Genomic DNA, 16,354 nt, shown 5'->3' with positions numbered 1-16,354 from the left:
CCTCACATCCACTTCCTCCTGTTTTCTCCTTGGTTGAGATGGCAAGTATAGCACTAATATCTTATATGAAATCTCCTGGAAATTTGGCTCTCTCCTTGCCCCCAGGGTGTCCAAAAGAACATGGGAATTTCCTCTTTTTGCCCAAGACTTCCATGAGTTTTCCCCCCACAATCAAGGCAGGGAATGTTGGCTGGGACAGTTTATTCTTTTGGAAATGTGACACAGAAATATGAATTTCCATAGGCAAAATTATTCTGTCTGGTCGGGTCTAGACTGTCTGTTGGCCAGTAAGTTTGCTGGAGTCCACGTTGGCTCTCTGAGAAGCCGCCTGGATTTATCCTGTGGGAGGGGAACAAATCACCTGGAACTATGTTCTGGGGCTGCGGGAGGACGACTCATAAACATGAACAGTGAAAGTGAAGTTTAATAGTGAATATATTGCAACTAAAAAATGGCAACAGGCCCTCTCTGCAAAATCCCACTGACGTGATCAAAGCCATCTGACTATAAAGAAGAGTCTGTCAGTCTGAAATGCAGGGAGCCTCTGTCCATAGATTAGAAACATCAAAGAGGTTGGGACCAGATTGAGGGAAGGATTGACAAACCCACCGTGTGCCATAGAAAGAAGAACACTGTAACTGCTCCCAAAATGCTGCGGCTCATTCCCCGGCCAACCTCCATAGATAGGCCCAGCTCAGGCACACTCCACAAACCCCTGGAAAGATGTGGAGTTTGGCACACTGAGCTTCAGGCCCCAGCGCGGGGTGGGGCACTGTCTGTCAAGGCCCAGTCTTGGTTAGAGAAAGGACACTGCGTTCCTGTTAACTGTTGGCTGCTCCACCAAGACATGGGAAAGAATCCCTTCAGCCCTGTTGTGGTGCCCTCAGCCTAATGGTCTAATTGTCTTTGACTTTTCCCTTTGGAACTAAAAATTACGGTACAATCCCATCGCTCAGGCAGAACCCATCTCAAATATAGATTTTCTGTTTCCCCAAGACAGCAAGTAGAGGGAAATGACCACACTATAATCTAAGAATTCTTTACTCAACCGGATTATTATTCACTCACATCTTAGAACATTTAAAGATATTCTCAAAGATGGAAAGGACACCTACCATGTACCCTTCTCGAAAAACCTCCTTGAAGAAGCACTTCAGTAGACTGAGAAATGAATCAAATAAGGAGTGTACTCTGCAGTTGAGACCACCATTGATTTGGGTTTCCCTGGATCCTAGGAAGGACCCCTCACCATGCCGGGGAGCTGGGTTCTTGGGAGTAGGCTCACGGGAAGGATACGCACTGATTTGGAAGAAAGTAGTTGGCTGTTATTTACTCATTTGCCATTAAATCGTGTTCTGACCTTCCCGTTGTGACTCTCTCACAGACTGTTTTTGAAAGGAATTGCCGTTCTGAGGACTGTGCCGCTGACCTGCAACTTCGGGGTCAATTACTGCTCTCCGGGTAAGTCAGTGCTCCTTTCACGACATCATTCTGGGAAGATCGTTTGTCTCGACTCCAGGCTCAAAGGCTGAATGTGCAGATTTCCCCACCAGAGAGGGTAAATAGAGTTGGTGGATTACAATGATATTTTGTGGTTTAAAAAAATGTACGTTATACAATAATTTTAACAGCAGCTATTTTTTGGGGAGATAGTTTGGTTTTTGTTTTGTTTGCAACTCCACATATCTCACAATTTAGCCTATATTGTTAATTTCTGTGAGTATTTGTGTTTGTGCATAGGGGTGTATTTTATGTTTACTTGTATTAAGTTGAACCATTTGAAATTGCCAATATTTAACTGTTTCGAATAATTCACAATTTGACTTATTATATAAAGTTTCCTTTTATTTATTTTTTCCACACTTAATGGCATCTGCTTTAGCAGCAGTTACTGGTACTGTGGCAAGAGGGGGTGAAGGAGAGGGTCAGGCTGTCTTGATCCAAGTGAACTGACAGTTTCTTTGTTGTTTCAGGGTTTCCTCCCACAGTATGTGAATCCCCCAGGCTAAAGGTGAACTACACAGAGGCCTTCTGTTTCCTTTTTGCCAGACTTTTATTGTAGACTTCTTTTGGGATGAAGGTGCTGGTCCTGAATCATTTAGCCACATTTCAGAGAATGGTTTCCTTTAGAGACAATTCCTCTAAAAGATTGTTAGAGCCTTGGAGTCAGAAAGGCCCTCTTATGTGATTTATTACTCTCTCTCAAAAACAGTCATCAATTTTCATAGTTATTCTCTAAAATACCATACTGTGTTGCTTTATTTGTAAATGTAACAGTTAACTTTGGGTGGAATGAAAGAAATATCTCATTGTGAACCAGTGACTACACTAGGACGCTTTTGCTTATGATGATAAATAATCTATTATTCATCAAAGGAAAGTAACGCTAAGATTCTTTTTCTTTTGTTTGAGTTTATTGGGAGAAAAATGATGTAAACCCCCCCCCCCCCATACACACACACACACACGCACACTCCACTCCTCTAAACTACTTAAGTATTAATTAGCATCACTTTTACTTAGGGCAACAGTGGTCATAGATTAAAGTGACATGTGTTTTGCCAAGCTTAAAAAATTACTTTAAACTCATGGAGTGGATATTGGAATTGTTTAACATTAGTAAGAAGGACCTCCTGGGATTATTAGAGAAACCAGTTCTAACGAAGGTCCATAAATTATCAGGTCATTAATTTTAGTTTTAAATAGGTCTTCCAAAAAAGTGTTTTAGGGAAAAAGTAACATGAAACAAGAATATATGGATTTGTTTTATCTTGAGGCAGACTGTAAATGTTGGAAATTTATTTTGAATCATAGAGAACTTCATGTGGTGGGAAACGTTCACTTGCTCCAAGGTTAAATATTGGGTTAGGATAGTCCTGAAGTTCTTGTTGCCCATTATTAGAAGGTCAAATCCGTCTCTATTGAATTGTGCTTTCCATATATTAAGATGTAAAACCTGAGGCTCATGGTCAGTAAGTCACCTTGTGCCTAAGCTGCGTCCACGGCCCAAACTGGTGTGTTAAGAGTGTTGATCAGAACCATTTCTGCTCTGTGGACCCAGTAATCGATAATGCAAGAACCACTGATGTGGTGGCCAGGGCCCAGATCCCATATGTATAAGCTAGCTATAGCCACACACAAAAAATGCTGCATAACAGAACACCTCAAAACTCAGTGGCTTGAAACAGCAATCATTTATTCTCATGGATCTTTGGGTTAGCTGAGGGTTGGCTGGTCCAAGCTGGATTTGACTGGATCTTAACTGACTTGTTCATGCATCTGGGGTTCAGCAGAGGGTAGGTTGATTTCAGCTAGGCTTGGGTGACCCATTTCAGCTCTGCTTTATGTGTCTTTATTGTCCTGCTGGAACCAATGGGCTAGCCTTGGCATGTTCTTCCTATGGCATGGCAGTGGTGCAAGGGGCAAGCAGAAATATGCAGTAACTCTTAAGGCCTAGCCTTGGAACTGGTGCACTCATACTTCAGCCTTATTCTGTGAGTCACAGCAAGTCATATGACCAAAGTCAAGGGACGGGAAGTATTCTCTGCTCCTTTAGTGAGAGGAACTGCAAAATCATACAGCAGAGGGCACAAATATAGGGAAGGGTGAAGAACTGGAACCAGTAATGCAATTTACCACGTAAAGAACAGAGTAGCTCTGTCTCTACCTGATGCCTTATAGTTTTGGGGGCTATTTCAGCCTTTATTGCAATTCCATCTTCCTAGAACTCAGACATGAGACTTAGAAACTGGGTGAAGAGATTTTCTGAATCTCAGAAGCAAAGTCCTCGGACCAAAGCTGTGAGCTTCACCTTAGGATGGATCCTCCATTAAACCTTCATTATACTCTTGGGCCCATAGCTGTCACCAACGGAGTCATCAGAGAAACATCAATTAGTAATTGCATAAATAGAAATACAAAACCAAACCTGTGGTTTCAGTTACATTGGCTGTCCCCAGACCTTCACGTAGAGCCAGACACAAAGTGAGAGAAGGCACAGTCAATGAACTGCTAGTGGAAACTAAGTTCTGAATTTGGCTGGCCAAAACTTGGTGGCTTGAACCAGAACTGAGCTGCTTTGGTTATCATTTAACTCTCTTGATTCCTTATTGCCTGGAATGGGATGTACATTTATTTATTATTTAAGTCAGGGAAGTACTGAATACCAGGCTACAGAAATTAACAATACGTGGGCCCTGCTCTCCTGTTTTGCAAAATGTGGGTGAGAGAAGGCAACTGGGTGATGCTGGCACCACCTAGTCGGTGTTAGAAGAGAGGCAAGTTAGTCCTTACAGGGCCATGGAGCAGCTTCCAAGAAGAGGAATTAAGGGGAATGAGGAGGATGCAGGCATTCTGCGCAGAAAAAAAATGTGAGGAGAGGTGTGGAGAGCAGGATTCCTATGAACATCTGCACATGTCTGGAATGAAGGAGGTGGTCGAGAGGACACAGTAAGAGATGAGGCAGGAGAAAGAGGGAGGAACCAGACTGTGACACACCTATGAATTTGGACTTCATATTGCTGGTGGAAGTATAGCAGAATCTGAGCCTGCATGCATTTAACCTAACAAGAATGCAGCTAGGCATGCTCAAGGAGACAGAGAATTTGAGATGGTGTGGGTCATTTGCTCCTCTCTTCCACACAGTGAAAGTATGTTGCAGCTTGAGTTTTGAATCAGCTCCTCAGTTCCTTCATCCTTGGCACGGGTCTGTGGAGTGGCTGCCCTGTGTCTCGGTGCAAGACCCCCTTTGGCAGGGTTGGACTTAGGAGAGATGTGTTCATCTCCACCATGGTGCCTCCCTAAGGGCTTCAAAAGGGCAATTTGGACACAATATTTGCCTTTCGTGCTGTCCTTAGAACCTAGCTGTCATCTTAGCTGTGACCCACTGTACTGAGACTTGAAGCAAAGGGGGAACAGCAGAAGATCCCTCCAATGACTGGGTAGGTGGTGCAGTACCAGGTGCTGTGGCCGGAAGCAGCCAAGCACCCGCCAGACTGAGCTCCCTTTGTCTTGAGAAGACAGAGAGAAAGACATCTGGGAGTGGCTGGGTCACCCAGAGAGGCCAGGGATCAAGCCAGGAAAAGCTATCTGTGACTGGGATTCGTGGATGTTTTGATTTTTCTCTCCAGGGAGCCTGAATTCTGGCAGGCTGTTGTCCCTTAAAACAATCAACTCTTCAATTAAAAATCCCTAATCTTTAATGGTCTCGAGCTGAGTTCCAAAACATGCCATTTCTAAAATGTCCAGAAATAGGGATAAAACTGCTTCGTTTCTGTGAAATAGGACTGAGAATTCCATTTGTAAAATGATGCAATTGTGTTTTGTTTTGTCTATCTGAATGGTCACAGTACCTAAGAATATATCATATGTGATTAAGATAAAAAGAAATATAGACTGTGGCAGTTGAGCTAAATCTATATATTTTTTGATGCATCCCATAGGAGACCAGGGGAACATTTCAGTGCCTTTTGGCTAGCCAACTCCAATAATGAAAGAACTCTTAAGGGAGATGAAAGACATGGTAGAATATTGATGAAGTGAGAAGGACCATCTAGTGGCCACATATAATGGTCCTATGGTCGTATCCTTAGTAATGCTATTATTGCGGTGCACCCAGAAGGCTACTATCTAGAGTTTGAAACAAATTGTCCTCCTTCTCAAAAGTGGCAAAGTGGCCAGAATCATCAACTGCACAGCGTAGGTCAGAAGTAAAGTTGTCTTGTTTCATGAAAGGGAAGAGACCCCTGTTTATTGAGCACCTACCATGTACTAAGTACCCCATAGAGTCCTCGGTGTACATAAATGCACTGTAGTGTCTTACCAGCTGCACAACCTTGGGCAAGTTGCTTAACATCTTTGTGCCTCTGTTTCCTTATCTGTAAAATGGGAGAAATAATAGCAACACCTTATAAAGTTATTTTGAATATTTAATGAATTAAAACATATTTAAGTGCCTCCAAAAGAGCTTGGCATATATAAGCACTCAGTATAGGAGAGCTAGCACTATTATTTCGTTTAATCCTCTCAAGGATACTGAGAAGTAAATATTATTACACTTCTTTTAGTGGGGAGGATACAAAGGCTCAGGGAGGCCAGGTTACTGGCTCAAGGGCTCCTGGTGGTGGAGGGAGCAATTAAAGCTGGGAATGGCTAAGTCTGCATCTGACTTTCTTCCTGTACACTGGCCTCAGTTGCTTTTGGGGTCTGATCTCAGCTGGCTCTGGACCAGAAGTACCAAGGCTGGAGACCTTGGGGAAAAAGTCTGCCTCTGTGTGAAAAGCCCCGATTCAGAAAGTAGGTGGATGGGTAAAAAATCTGTTATCAAAGATGACTTGCATCCATCCCCACTCGTGCTCCCTCCATGTGCTGTCTAACACATGAGGTCCTGTTCAACAGCTTTTCTCTCTGGAGACGTTGGCTGCCTGTCCTGCTAGGTCAGTGGCAGTCCCTGCGTTGAGTCCGCACATTCTTAATCCGTAGAGATTGGATATTTCCCTCCTTGGAGGGCCTCAGATTTGACTGTGAGCTTGTGGCTGCCATGTCAGCAGTTTCCTCAGATGTACCTCATCACTATTGTTATTATTAATTATTATTATTATTTTATGAAGGAAGGAGAGTGGGAGCTGATCAGAAGTCTGGAAAACTTTTGCCCCTGCCATAATATTAGCCACGCAATTTATTATTTTTTTTTCCTTCACTGTCTGCCCCAGATCTGGAAAAAAACACAAAAGAAGTTTGTTGATTGGGAGCAGCTGGATTTTGTAGTTGCTGTCTCTGGAATCTCTGGAAACAGAAACAGTTTTTTCCATGGTATATTCTTGAAAGGAAGGTGAAATGCTCCAATGAATAGAACTTTTTGAATGAGAGTCGAAGCATTACTTATCCTCACTGTCCTGTCTCAGAGCAAGTGTTGGCCGTTGCTCTGGGTGGGCTCCCTAACAGGAGGCAGCAGGCATCTCTCCCACATTTCAGGAACTCATCAAGGATGAATGGATGTGTGGGTGGTCCTTCTGTGAGAGTTACCTAGGCCGAGGGTGAGATTTAGGTCCCTGGGACGGTGATCAGCAGAGTAAGGCAAGCAAAGAGATGTTCACGCGCTGGAGGAGGGGTTAAGGGCGCCGTACCCTTCCAGGGTGCCTCGCTTCTGCTCACCTGAGGAGAAGTGACGCGGTGCGGATGTATTCATTTATTTGTTTATATATGTATTCATTTATTTATTCATTCATTTATAAATACTGGTGGAGCACTTGCTATGGATGTAGCAGGCTTCGTGGAAACAGATAGAGATGAGCTACTGCATCACAATGCTGTTGATCTAGAAGGGGAAACACACATGAAAATAGTAATTATAATTCACTATGATCATTTTAATAATGGGAATATGAAAGAGTTCCCTGGAAGCACAAGGGAGGAAGCACTCAACCCTGAATTTGAGTTCTTCCAGAAGCAGACCCCGAGACCAGGATTTGAGTGTGGATAATTTGAGAAGTGCAAGGAACAAAGTTAGGGAATGTAAAGAAGAATATAGGGAAGCCTGCCAATAAGGGTGTGCCATAACACCATTGTATCAGTTACTTATTGCTATGTAATAAGTCACCCAAAAACTTCATGCCTTGGAACAACCACCGTTTATTCAGCTCCTGATTCTGTGGGTCAGCTGTTTGGGCTGGGCTTAGGTGTTGGGTCTTCTGGTCTCCCTTACTGGTCTGCAGCCAGCTTCTGGTTGAGTAAATGCGTCTGTTTGTGATGATAGGCTCATTGTCGGCTGGAGTTCCTCCACTGTCCTCCACATGATCTTTCATCCTCTAACAGGCTAGCCTAGGCTTATTCTTATAGCATGGCAGGGGGTCCAAAAACTAGTGCATGGGGCCTCATGAGGCCTAGTTTCAGAATGAGTATATTGTCACTTTTGCCGCATTCTCTTGGCTAAAGCAAAGTCACAAGGCCCGCCAGATTCAAGGGATGGGGAAATAAACTCTCCTGATTGGAGGAGCTGTAATGTCACATGACAAAGGATGTGAATAGAAAGAGGCTATGAATCAGTACATTATACCCAGCTACCACAGTGGATTACTGGTACTTCATCCTGGAAACACTAGCAAATGGAAAACACACACCCGAGTCATTGCACCTGAGGAGTAAAGGGGCCGGGGTGTTCATACACCAACTATTGAGAGCCATTGGTTGAGGGCTGCTCTGGGGTTGGATGGGTAGGGACAGTTAATTCCCTGGCACTTGCAGCCTGTAACAGACAACAGCCTTGCCTGCAACAGACAACAGCCTTGTCTGGCTCTGGAAAAAGACCCTCAGATACAAAGATGCAGACACTGGCAGCTGGAATCAGCAAGAGCATTCAAAACAGTCAGTAGGATGGTGGGGCATGGACAATGTCTGCTACACCTGCTTTCTCAAAGAATCTCAGTTGATGAATTTACTCTGGAATTTACAGGAGTGTTGTACCGTAACCTTTTGACACTGAGGCTTCTTCCCATTAACATCCTAGGATTGCTTTTTTTCCATGTTTTGCTAAACACTCAACATTCTCCATTACTATGGTAACTTTATTTCCTATTGCATTTGTCTGCGTCTTGTTTCTCTTCTTCTCTACCAAGCATAACCACGTATTGTCCACATGCTGAAGGGTATTTGGTTTTAGAGCAAATTCATGAGCCAAATATAGGGCTGAGAGCTTTGTTCCCATTTTCCTGAGGACAGCAGCAAAGGCAGATGAGGGATGTGTCCACAGCAGAGAGGATAAGGCCTCTGACCCCTCTGTCATCCTGGGAGGGACCTGGGTGGAGCTAGGCCATGCAGCTGTGTTTCTTCGGAGTCCTGGCTCTAGCCCAGCCTGGGATGAGCACAGATGGTGACTCCATGATTCTGAGATGCCCCCTCTATTGTCCTATGAAGTAACTCTGGCAGGGCAGAAACAAGTCCAGCTCCCAGGTTCTTGGTGATTGGCAGTTTTCATGTAAGCACTTGGAGCCATAGCATTTCAGGTGCAGAACAGGAAGCTGATAGGCAGGGATTTGGGTCACATATCTGAGGTCAAGAAGAAAGTTAAATGGCAGTGGTAGGAAAAAACACCTGCTGGGAGGTTCCTGAGTCTAAGTCCAATGTTCTAGCCATTAGACCAATGGCCTTTGTCTTTAAATAGCCATGGCAGCTTGGGAAACCTGGCCTCTCCCACTGTGACACGCTGCTACCCAGGTGGAAATGACTGCAGGAACTTCCTTCCTATCTCAGGGAGGACCTGATTTGCAGTTTCCTAAATGACCTACCAGCCTCAATGTGAGGCTGGGGACAGCAGCCACCACCCGAGGAACTGACCGTTTTCCTTTGTTGGGCAAACTCACAACATGGAGTGGAGGTTACTTTATTTTCAGAGCCCCACCACACATGAGCAGCAGAAATCTATCCCAACAAATATTGGATTTCAGGAACAGCCTTTCCCCTGCTAAGCAGACACTGACTAAGATTTTCCATCTGGATGGTAAGAGGATGGGGAATCCGTGGAGGAGCTTTGAAGGCAGAATTGAGGAGTAACCATGGCAACCACAGAAGAGGCTGGAAACATGCTTCTAGCTGGCCTCCCTGCCGAGCCACCCGGGAAGTCTGGATCTTCCTCATGGGTGTACCAAATAAAATTTTATTTGGTAGTATTTTCCTTGGCTTCCAAATATAGCCAACCATTGGAGGTTTTATGTGGAAGCATCTTTCCAGGAGGGTCAAAATGATATGGCTATTTTCCTTCTCACTGGACATTCAGCCCAAGAAAAGAAGCTATCAAGAGAATGTAGCAATGGGATCCCTCCCTCTCTCAAATTGAGAGCAGACGGGGAGCCACGTGCTGTCTCTTTGCTAAGATTGCTGCAGTTTATTCTGTGTGACTGTGCTGTTGGTCTTTTGCCAATAACGCTAGACTCACCCATCCTGAAGCAGACCTAATTAGTTCCTGGAAGAAAAGCCAAACTCCTAAGATGTGCGGTGGTTTTGTTTTCTGCAGTAAATCTTCCCCCACACGTATTTATCGTGTTGTTGTGCACACGTCCTCTCATTAACATCTCTCTCAAGTTTGTTCTGAGCCACCTGACACCACCTTAGGCGAATCAGAAAGTGACCCTGCTGCTCTCCACAGATGAAAAACTCAAGACAACTGTGGCTGAGGAGGGACCAACTCTTTGCTTTGTTTCCAGTGGGCAGTGACCCTTCCCCCTAGAGCCAAAGGTGACAGACTTGGGTATAACGTGAACTGCTCTTAATAGGTTCATTGCAATTGCAGCAAAAGGGAAAGTACTGTGTAAAGAACCTCTAGATTTTATGAGCATTCTTCCCTGACTCCATTCCAGGTGATCTTGATCCAAAAATGACGAGGCTGGGCGGATACGATTGGTGCCACACCCAGATCCCTTTTACTGCGCAGGTGCCACATTCCCAGCTGCCATAAGTGCTGGCTGCTGAGGACTCACAGCTGGTCCCCCTCTGGTCTGGAGAATGGCCCTCACCTCATGGGAGTCGCCCTGCCCGGGAGGTTACACCCGCCCTGGGGCCACCCTTAGCCAATGACTGACTGATTTGGAGTATAAAAATCCAGCCTTCTTGTCTCAAGTGTGGGTAATTCCATGCTGCGGTTTGTGCTCCCGAGCCCCAGTGTGAATCAGGCCAAGGCTAGACTCTACCCAAGACCACAGCCTTGCTCAACTCCTCCCTGCCCCGTTCCGCTTTCCTTGTTCCCTGCTCCTCATGGCATTCCCTGATACACCACCCAAATCCTTGTCAGAGACTGCTTCCAGAGAACCTGATGTGAGACACTGTAGAGCTTAGACTTCCCGTTCTCTTTGTTTGTTCTTGGATCTCCCTGCTGGGCAGTCTGATTTCCTTTTAGGACTGTGAATTTCGGAAGGAAACCAAATCCAATGCATTTATCAAGTATTAGTAGGGGAAAACAGTTGCTGATGGGCTTTTTATCTGCCCCCTTGGAACTGGAGTGTTTTTAGAGTTTTAAAAGCCAGGCCTATGGTCAGGGAGAGGGGGCGGTCCCTTTGGTGCTGAGTGGGGCTTTGTGTCTTTCAGGATTACTTCTGGTTGCTTCTTCCTGGGGACTTTGTTTTTTAAAGAGGGCTATCCAGACGCAAGGGAGGAGAGGAGAGGGAGCACCCTTTTGAGTGATGTCTTTCACTGCAAAACGTCCTCGCTGGTGGGGACCGGAAGCAGTCATGGTCCTCAGTGCGCAAGGGAACACATGGTCTTCAGGTGGGGTAATCGGCCCCCTCGCCAGGAGCCCTGGGCTCTTTTTTGAGAATGTTTTCTGTGATAATGAGATTTGAACAAGAGGTGAAAGCCATTGTTTCAGTTAACAGCTGTGTTTCTTTAAGAAAAAATGAAAGACAAATTTTTAAATTTTCCTTTTTTTTCTGGTGTGGAAGAACACAAACAAAATTTAACCCCTTAAACCAAAAGGGAGAAGATACTCATTTATGTACCTCCCTGACCAGCCTCCCCAGGTTGGTCAGTTTTAAAGATGGCTCCTTGTTAGTCCTGAGACAGTAGAGATGAGGTGAATGAAATCCACAGCAGGTACAAATGTCTTACTGTGCACCTTTCAGAAATGCCATTCTCACCTGTCCTCCGGGGGTTGGGAGGCTGAGCATGCCATGCCTCCCTCCCTCCACGTGGCCTCTTCTTCCCATCATTAAAGCAGCCCCTCCCTCTCACTTTCCCAAAGGACAGAGGTCCTTAACCTGGGTCCATATCCCCTTGGTGCTCTGGGCATAGAATTCATGGTCTCTGTGAACTTGGATAGGAAAACAGTCACATCTTTATTTCCCCTAACTTCAAAGTGAAATTTGGCATTTTATTCAATTATGAATGTGGACAACAAAGTGTAGTAATGTTAGCAGGACCTGAGACTGTCACACAGAGAAATCACTGATATTTTCATATCAAGGTACAGTGTTGCAGATATTTCAAAATATCATTTACATTCACCCCTGTTCAAAGTTATGATAGTTATTAGATCCACTGCCAAATTTTATTTAATGTTATAAAAAATACATACTACTAAGCCACACATTTTTAAATATAACTATTTTTGTATAATTGGTTTCTTTGTAACCCTATTTTTCATTTTATGCATTTAAAAACATTATTTTCACAACTGGTTCATGTACTTCATTAGACTACCAAGAGTATCTAGTGGCACAAAAATAAGTAAAAAAACCTCTGTTCTAGAAAAGTTTTCCCTGACTGTGGGAAAAGATACCATATTGGAAAAGCAAACATTTTCCTCTGCTTACTGGAGTAGAGAAAAGATTTTTAGGGTAATATCCAGAACTGGGACCTCATTATAAGGCTGTTGTCATGTTACATTTTTCTTTTTTTAATATAGGACCAAACTTAGAAGCCACTGGAGGAAGTGTTTTTCTGACTCTGTGCCTCCCAGCATCTACGATACACTAATTATGAAGTAAACATTCATTCCTTGTTCTTGATTTATTAAAGACACAAGTAACTGCCCATCAGAGCTTTGATGAGCTCAAGAAAACTAGTGCTTCGGGCCCAGAGCAGAGGAACTTGGCATTGTGGTGAATGTGGTAGCCACTTTGTGGACAAATGGGCACATTTGTGAGGTTTTTGAGGTTCTATGTCTGGTGTGTATATTCTTGTTTCTACCTTCAAGGACTCTGGAGATCCAGAGGACCCAGGTGGGAAGAGCTACTTTCTCCTTTCCCCCATGGCTGCATCACCTCACTGGAAAAAAGGTTCAAAATCTGGTGAGGCTTGTAATTTCAATACGTTTTATAGTCTGTCACCATTTATGTCCTCCATTTGGTTCTTGAGCTGGAAGCAGAGAAAAATTATGGCTGTGACAGTTATTCGATGAGGGTTCATGGTGGCCCTGCTGACTTGGGTGCTCTTGAGTTGTCTGGCCTGCCAGCTTCTGTGAAATGTAGATCAACTTCTTGCATTTTGAGTGTACAGGCAGCTTGTGTGTGGCGTAGGGTGGCACCGTGCCATTTGCTGGGTCAAGTCATACGTCGCTGCACATCCTCCCTGCCTTATGACATCAGACCTCTGAGCAGCCCACAGATCTCGGGAATTCCTCTGTCTCCAAAAGTATTCTTTGTCTTTAATCCAGTTGTTACAGTGAGTGAACCTGATTTGTTCCAGATGTCCTAAGATTTAGTGATTCCGGAAACTACTCCTAAAGTAAAGGCTGATGAGGATTTGAATTCCTCTGTTAGTTGAGAACCAGCAGTTCTTTTCACAGTTAAACAGATGGGGTGGGAGGAGGGAGCCTCAGCTGCTCGGAGGGCCCTCCGGCTTCCCAGGTTAGCCTCCTTAGAAAGAGGATGGCCTGTGAAGCAAATACTGATTCTAGCACGACATGAGTTATTAAACAAGCCAGAGCTGGGGCCAAATTGATGCAAGCAAAGTCAGTGAGGACATAGGCATGTAATTTCTTTTTTAAGTAGCACGTATTTTCGTTAATTGTCTGAATGTTGCTGGGGAAACCACTATTTTGGCTCAGATCACCTTAGTAAATGATTTTCTCTCACTTTAAGAGCATAAAACTGGCCAAGATGGGTATATACGAGGGAGATAGAGGTATTTCTGGCTTCGTATAAGTGGTTTTCAAACCAGAAATTTAGTCCCAGGAATCATTTCCCTGACCCACTGTAAATTTTAATTGGCGTGCCTTACAGAGGTGCCTCATGATCTCTAGCTGGGGTTAATAACCATGTGGGTCCGTTTTGCATGATTCAAGAGATTTATAAAGCATGGTGAGATGTGAAACACATCTCAAACTATATGGCATAATAACCCGCTGTTGGAGAAGGTTAAAACGTACATCCATTCATCCATCTACCCATAGAGCATATTCCATTTAATGATAGTATCATTGGTTTACCCAATATATAAGGACATAAACAATATGACTGTTAAAGCTATTTAAAGTCATGGATTTAAAACAAAAGCAGAAATTAATGTAGACTGTTGCTCTTTAGATTTTTTTTAAGTATATTTGAAAGTAGGCAAATGTTCAGATAGATGCTAGTGACGATCTGGGACAAGCCATTTAAACTCATCCACCCAGGGATTCAGCTGAATCCTGTCTAGATGACCGGGAGTGTCTCCAGGGAAACCAAAAGCAGGACAGCTGGAGGAGAAGCTGAGTAGTGACTGAGGTAGTACAGGGTGGGCACACCTGAGAAGCAGGCTGGTCACAGTTGTAGCACTGAGTTTTGAACAAAGTGAAACATGTCGTAGAGTGTAAAATGAGAGGATCCTGAGCAAGTCAGCATGAGGAGCACCAAATGGGTTAGAGTGGGTGGTTCAGGGCTGAGGCCATAAACTATAGGGGGTTGTCTGAGGCTCGTGTTTACATGGGGCCAGCGTAGGATATGCACAGGACAAGACTAATAGCTAGGCAGGAGTAACAACTCCCCTCACTGTAGAATAAATTAAAATATAAAACAAGATTAGATTTGATTTCCTAAATATATTTGGAATTGCACCTTTTTCGTACAGTATCCTTTTTGGATATTTCTTGGTGGTTTTTTCACACACACACAAAAAGAAGTGGTATCTTTTTTGGTGTTCTTGGTTAGTAAAATAAATCTCTAAATATTTGCCAAAATAGCTAGAACCTTGTAAGTTATGAAACTGTAGTGATTTTTCACAGCAGTGAAAATTGGTATTTGGATTCTAAATAATTTGGTGTTTCAATGACATCTACAGGAATCCAGAGTAATAGGCAGTTACTAACTAAAATGTGCCAGCAAGACCAAAACAGTTTCCCATCCTTGTAGGAAAGAGAAATTTCGGAGCTTATACTGGAAGATTCTGTGAGAAATGACTCCTTTGTAGTCCCTTTCTGTACTTCAAGGTTTCCTTGTCTAGAGTTCTATCACATGAGAATGACTGTGTCTTGGGGAAAGGATAGCTTTTCCAACTCATTACGAGCTGAGAGGAAGAGACTAAGAATCTGAAAACATGTACATTAGTCCGTTTCCCACTGTATACTCTGCTTGGCTCATAAGTGGCTGACTCCAGAAAATTCCATTTCCCAGACTCCCTTGCTGACAGGCTTCCTGTTAAGTTTGGCCAATGAGAGAACTGGTGTGAGATTGGAGGGAGGGAGGAAGTGAAAAGTTAAAATATTTCTCCCAACCCCGCCCACTTCAAGCAGCATTCTGGCAATAGCTACCTCTCCAGCTCTCAGCTCCCTCTTGGCCATCCCAGCTCCGGTCACACCTCCTCCTCCTTGGTCCCCCCAGCTCTAGGGGTGATAGTCACTTCTAACTTCTGGTTTTTCTCAGCTCTCCTTGTTTGCTCTCGTGGATCTTGTAGCACTTTTGTACCTAGTTCCCCATTTTAATCCCTTCTAGTAAACTACCAGCATAGGGTCTGTTTTCCCGTCTGGACCTCGACTCATACAGTGGGCTTGAATGCTGGTACTGCCAGTAGGTAAACTGGTGTCACCACTAGTTACCAAATAAGTTAATAAGCCACTTACCTTATTTGGTGCTCAATGTCTTTGTCTGCAAAGTAGGGAGGAAGGTAGTCTATAATAGAATCTGGAGTCCTTTTCAACTTTATTTTTTATGTTTTTTATTGATTTTTTTTGAGGAAGATTAGCCCTGAGCCTATTGGATCTCCTGCCAATCCTCCTCTTTTTGCTGAGGAAGCTTGGCCTGAGCTAACATCCGTGCCCATCTTCCTCTACTTTATATGTGGGATGCCTGCCACAGCATGGTGGGATAAGCGGTGTGTAGGTCTGTGCCTGGGATCTGAACTGGCGAATCCTGGGCTGCCAAAGTGGAGCATGCAAGCTTAACCACTGTATCACTGGGCCAGCCCCCCTTTTCAGCTTTAAAAGTCCATGAGTCCCTAAACTTTGCCTTATAACATATGCTCAGAAAATTGTGTATATTGGGGCCAGCCTGGTGGTGCAGCAGTTAAGTTTGCATGCTCTGCTTTGGCAGCCTGGGGTTTGCCAGTTCAGATCCTGGGGGCAGACCTATGCACTGCTGTCAAGCCATGCTGTGGCAGGCGTCCCACATATAAAAAGTAGAGGAAGATGGGCACAGATGTTAGCTCAGGGCCATTCTTCCTAAAAAATTAAAAAATAAAGGATATATTTTCCTACCTCCATCATGGAACATTTTAATCATTTCCTAGGCATGGCTTAGCCTTCATAATACTCCATGTGTACAGATTTTATGAGGACATTCACCCTGGCATCATACCACTAATGGCTGATGTTGGCAGCTTTATTCTTTGGAGACATACAAATGTTGGGGTTTTGAGAATGGGTTTTATGTTGCTGGTATAGATCACTAGTTTTCTA

General features: G+C 44.0%; 1 protein-coding gene across 1 annotated transcript in view; it reads left to right on the top strand.

Moving 5' to 3' along the window:
• The window catches only part of ITGA9 (integrin subunit alpha 9), a 330,548-nt gene that overhangs the window by 183,399 nt on the left and 130,795 nt on the right, over nucleotides 1-16,354 (top strand). Inside the window, exon 17 of the mRNA XM_046668517.1 lies at nucleotides 1,385-1,461. Coding sequence (XP_046524473.1) covers nucleotides 1,385-1,461 — 77 coding nt within the window. The remainder of the gene's footprint in view (nucleotides 1-1,384; nucleotides 1,462-16,354) is intronic.

This window comes from Equus quagga, chromosome 1 (genome assembly GCF_021613505.1).
Source record: "Equus quagga isolate Etosha38 chromosome 1, UCLA_HA_Equagga_1.0, whole genome shotgun sequence".
Classification (NCBI taxonomy): Eukaryota; Metazoa; Chordata; class Mammalia; order Perissodactyla; family Equidae; genus Equus; species Equus quagga.
Note: the sequence above shows the minus strand (reverse complement) of the source record. Positions and strands in the feature narration are given on the sequence as shown.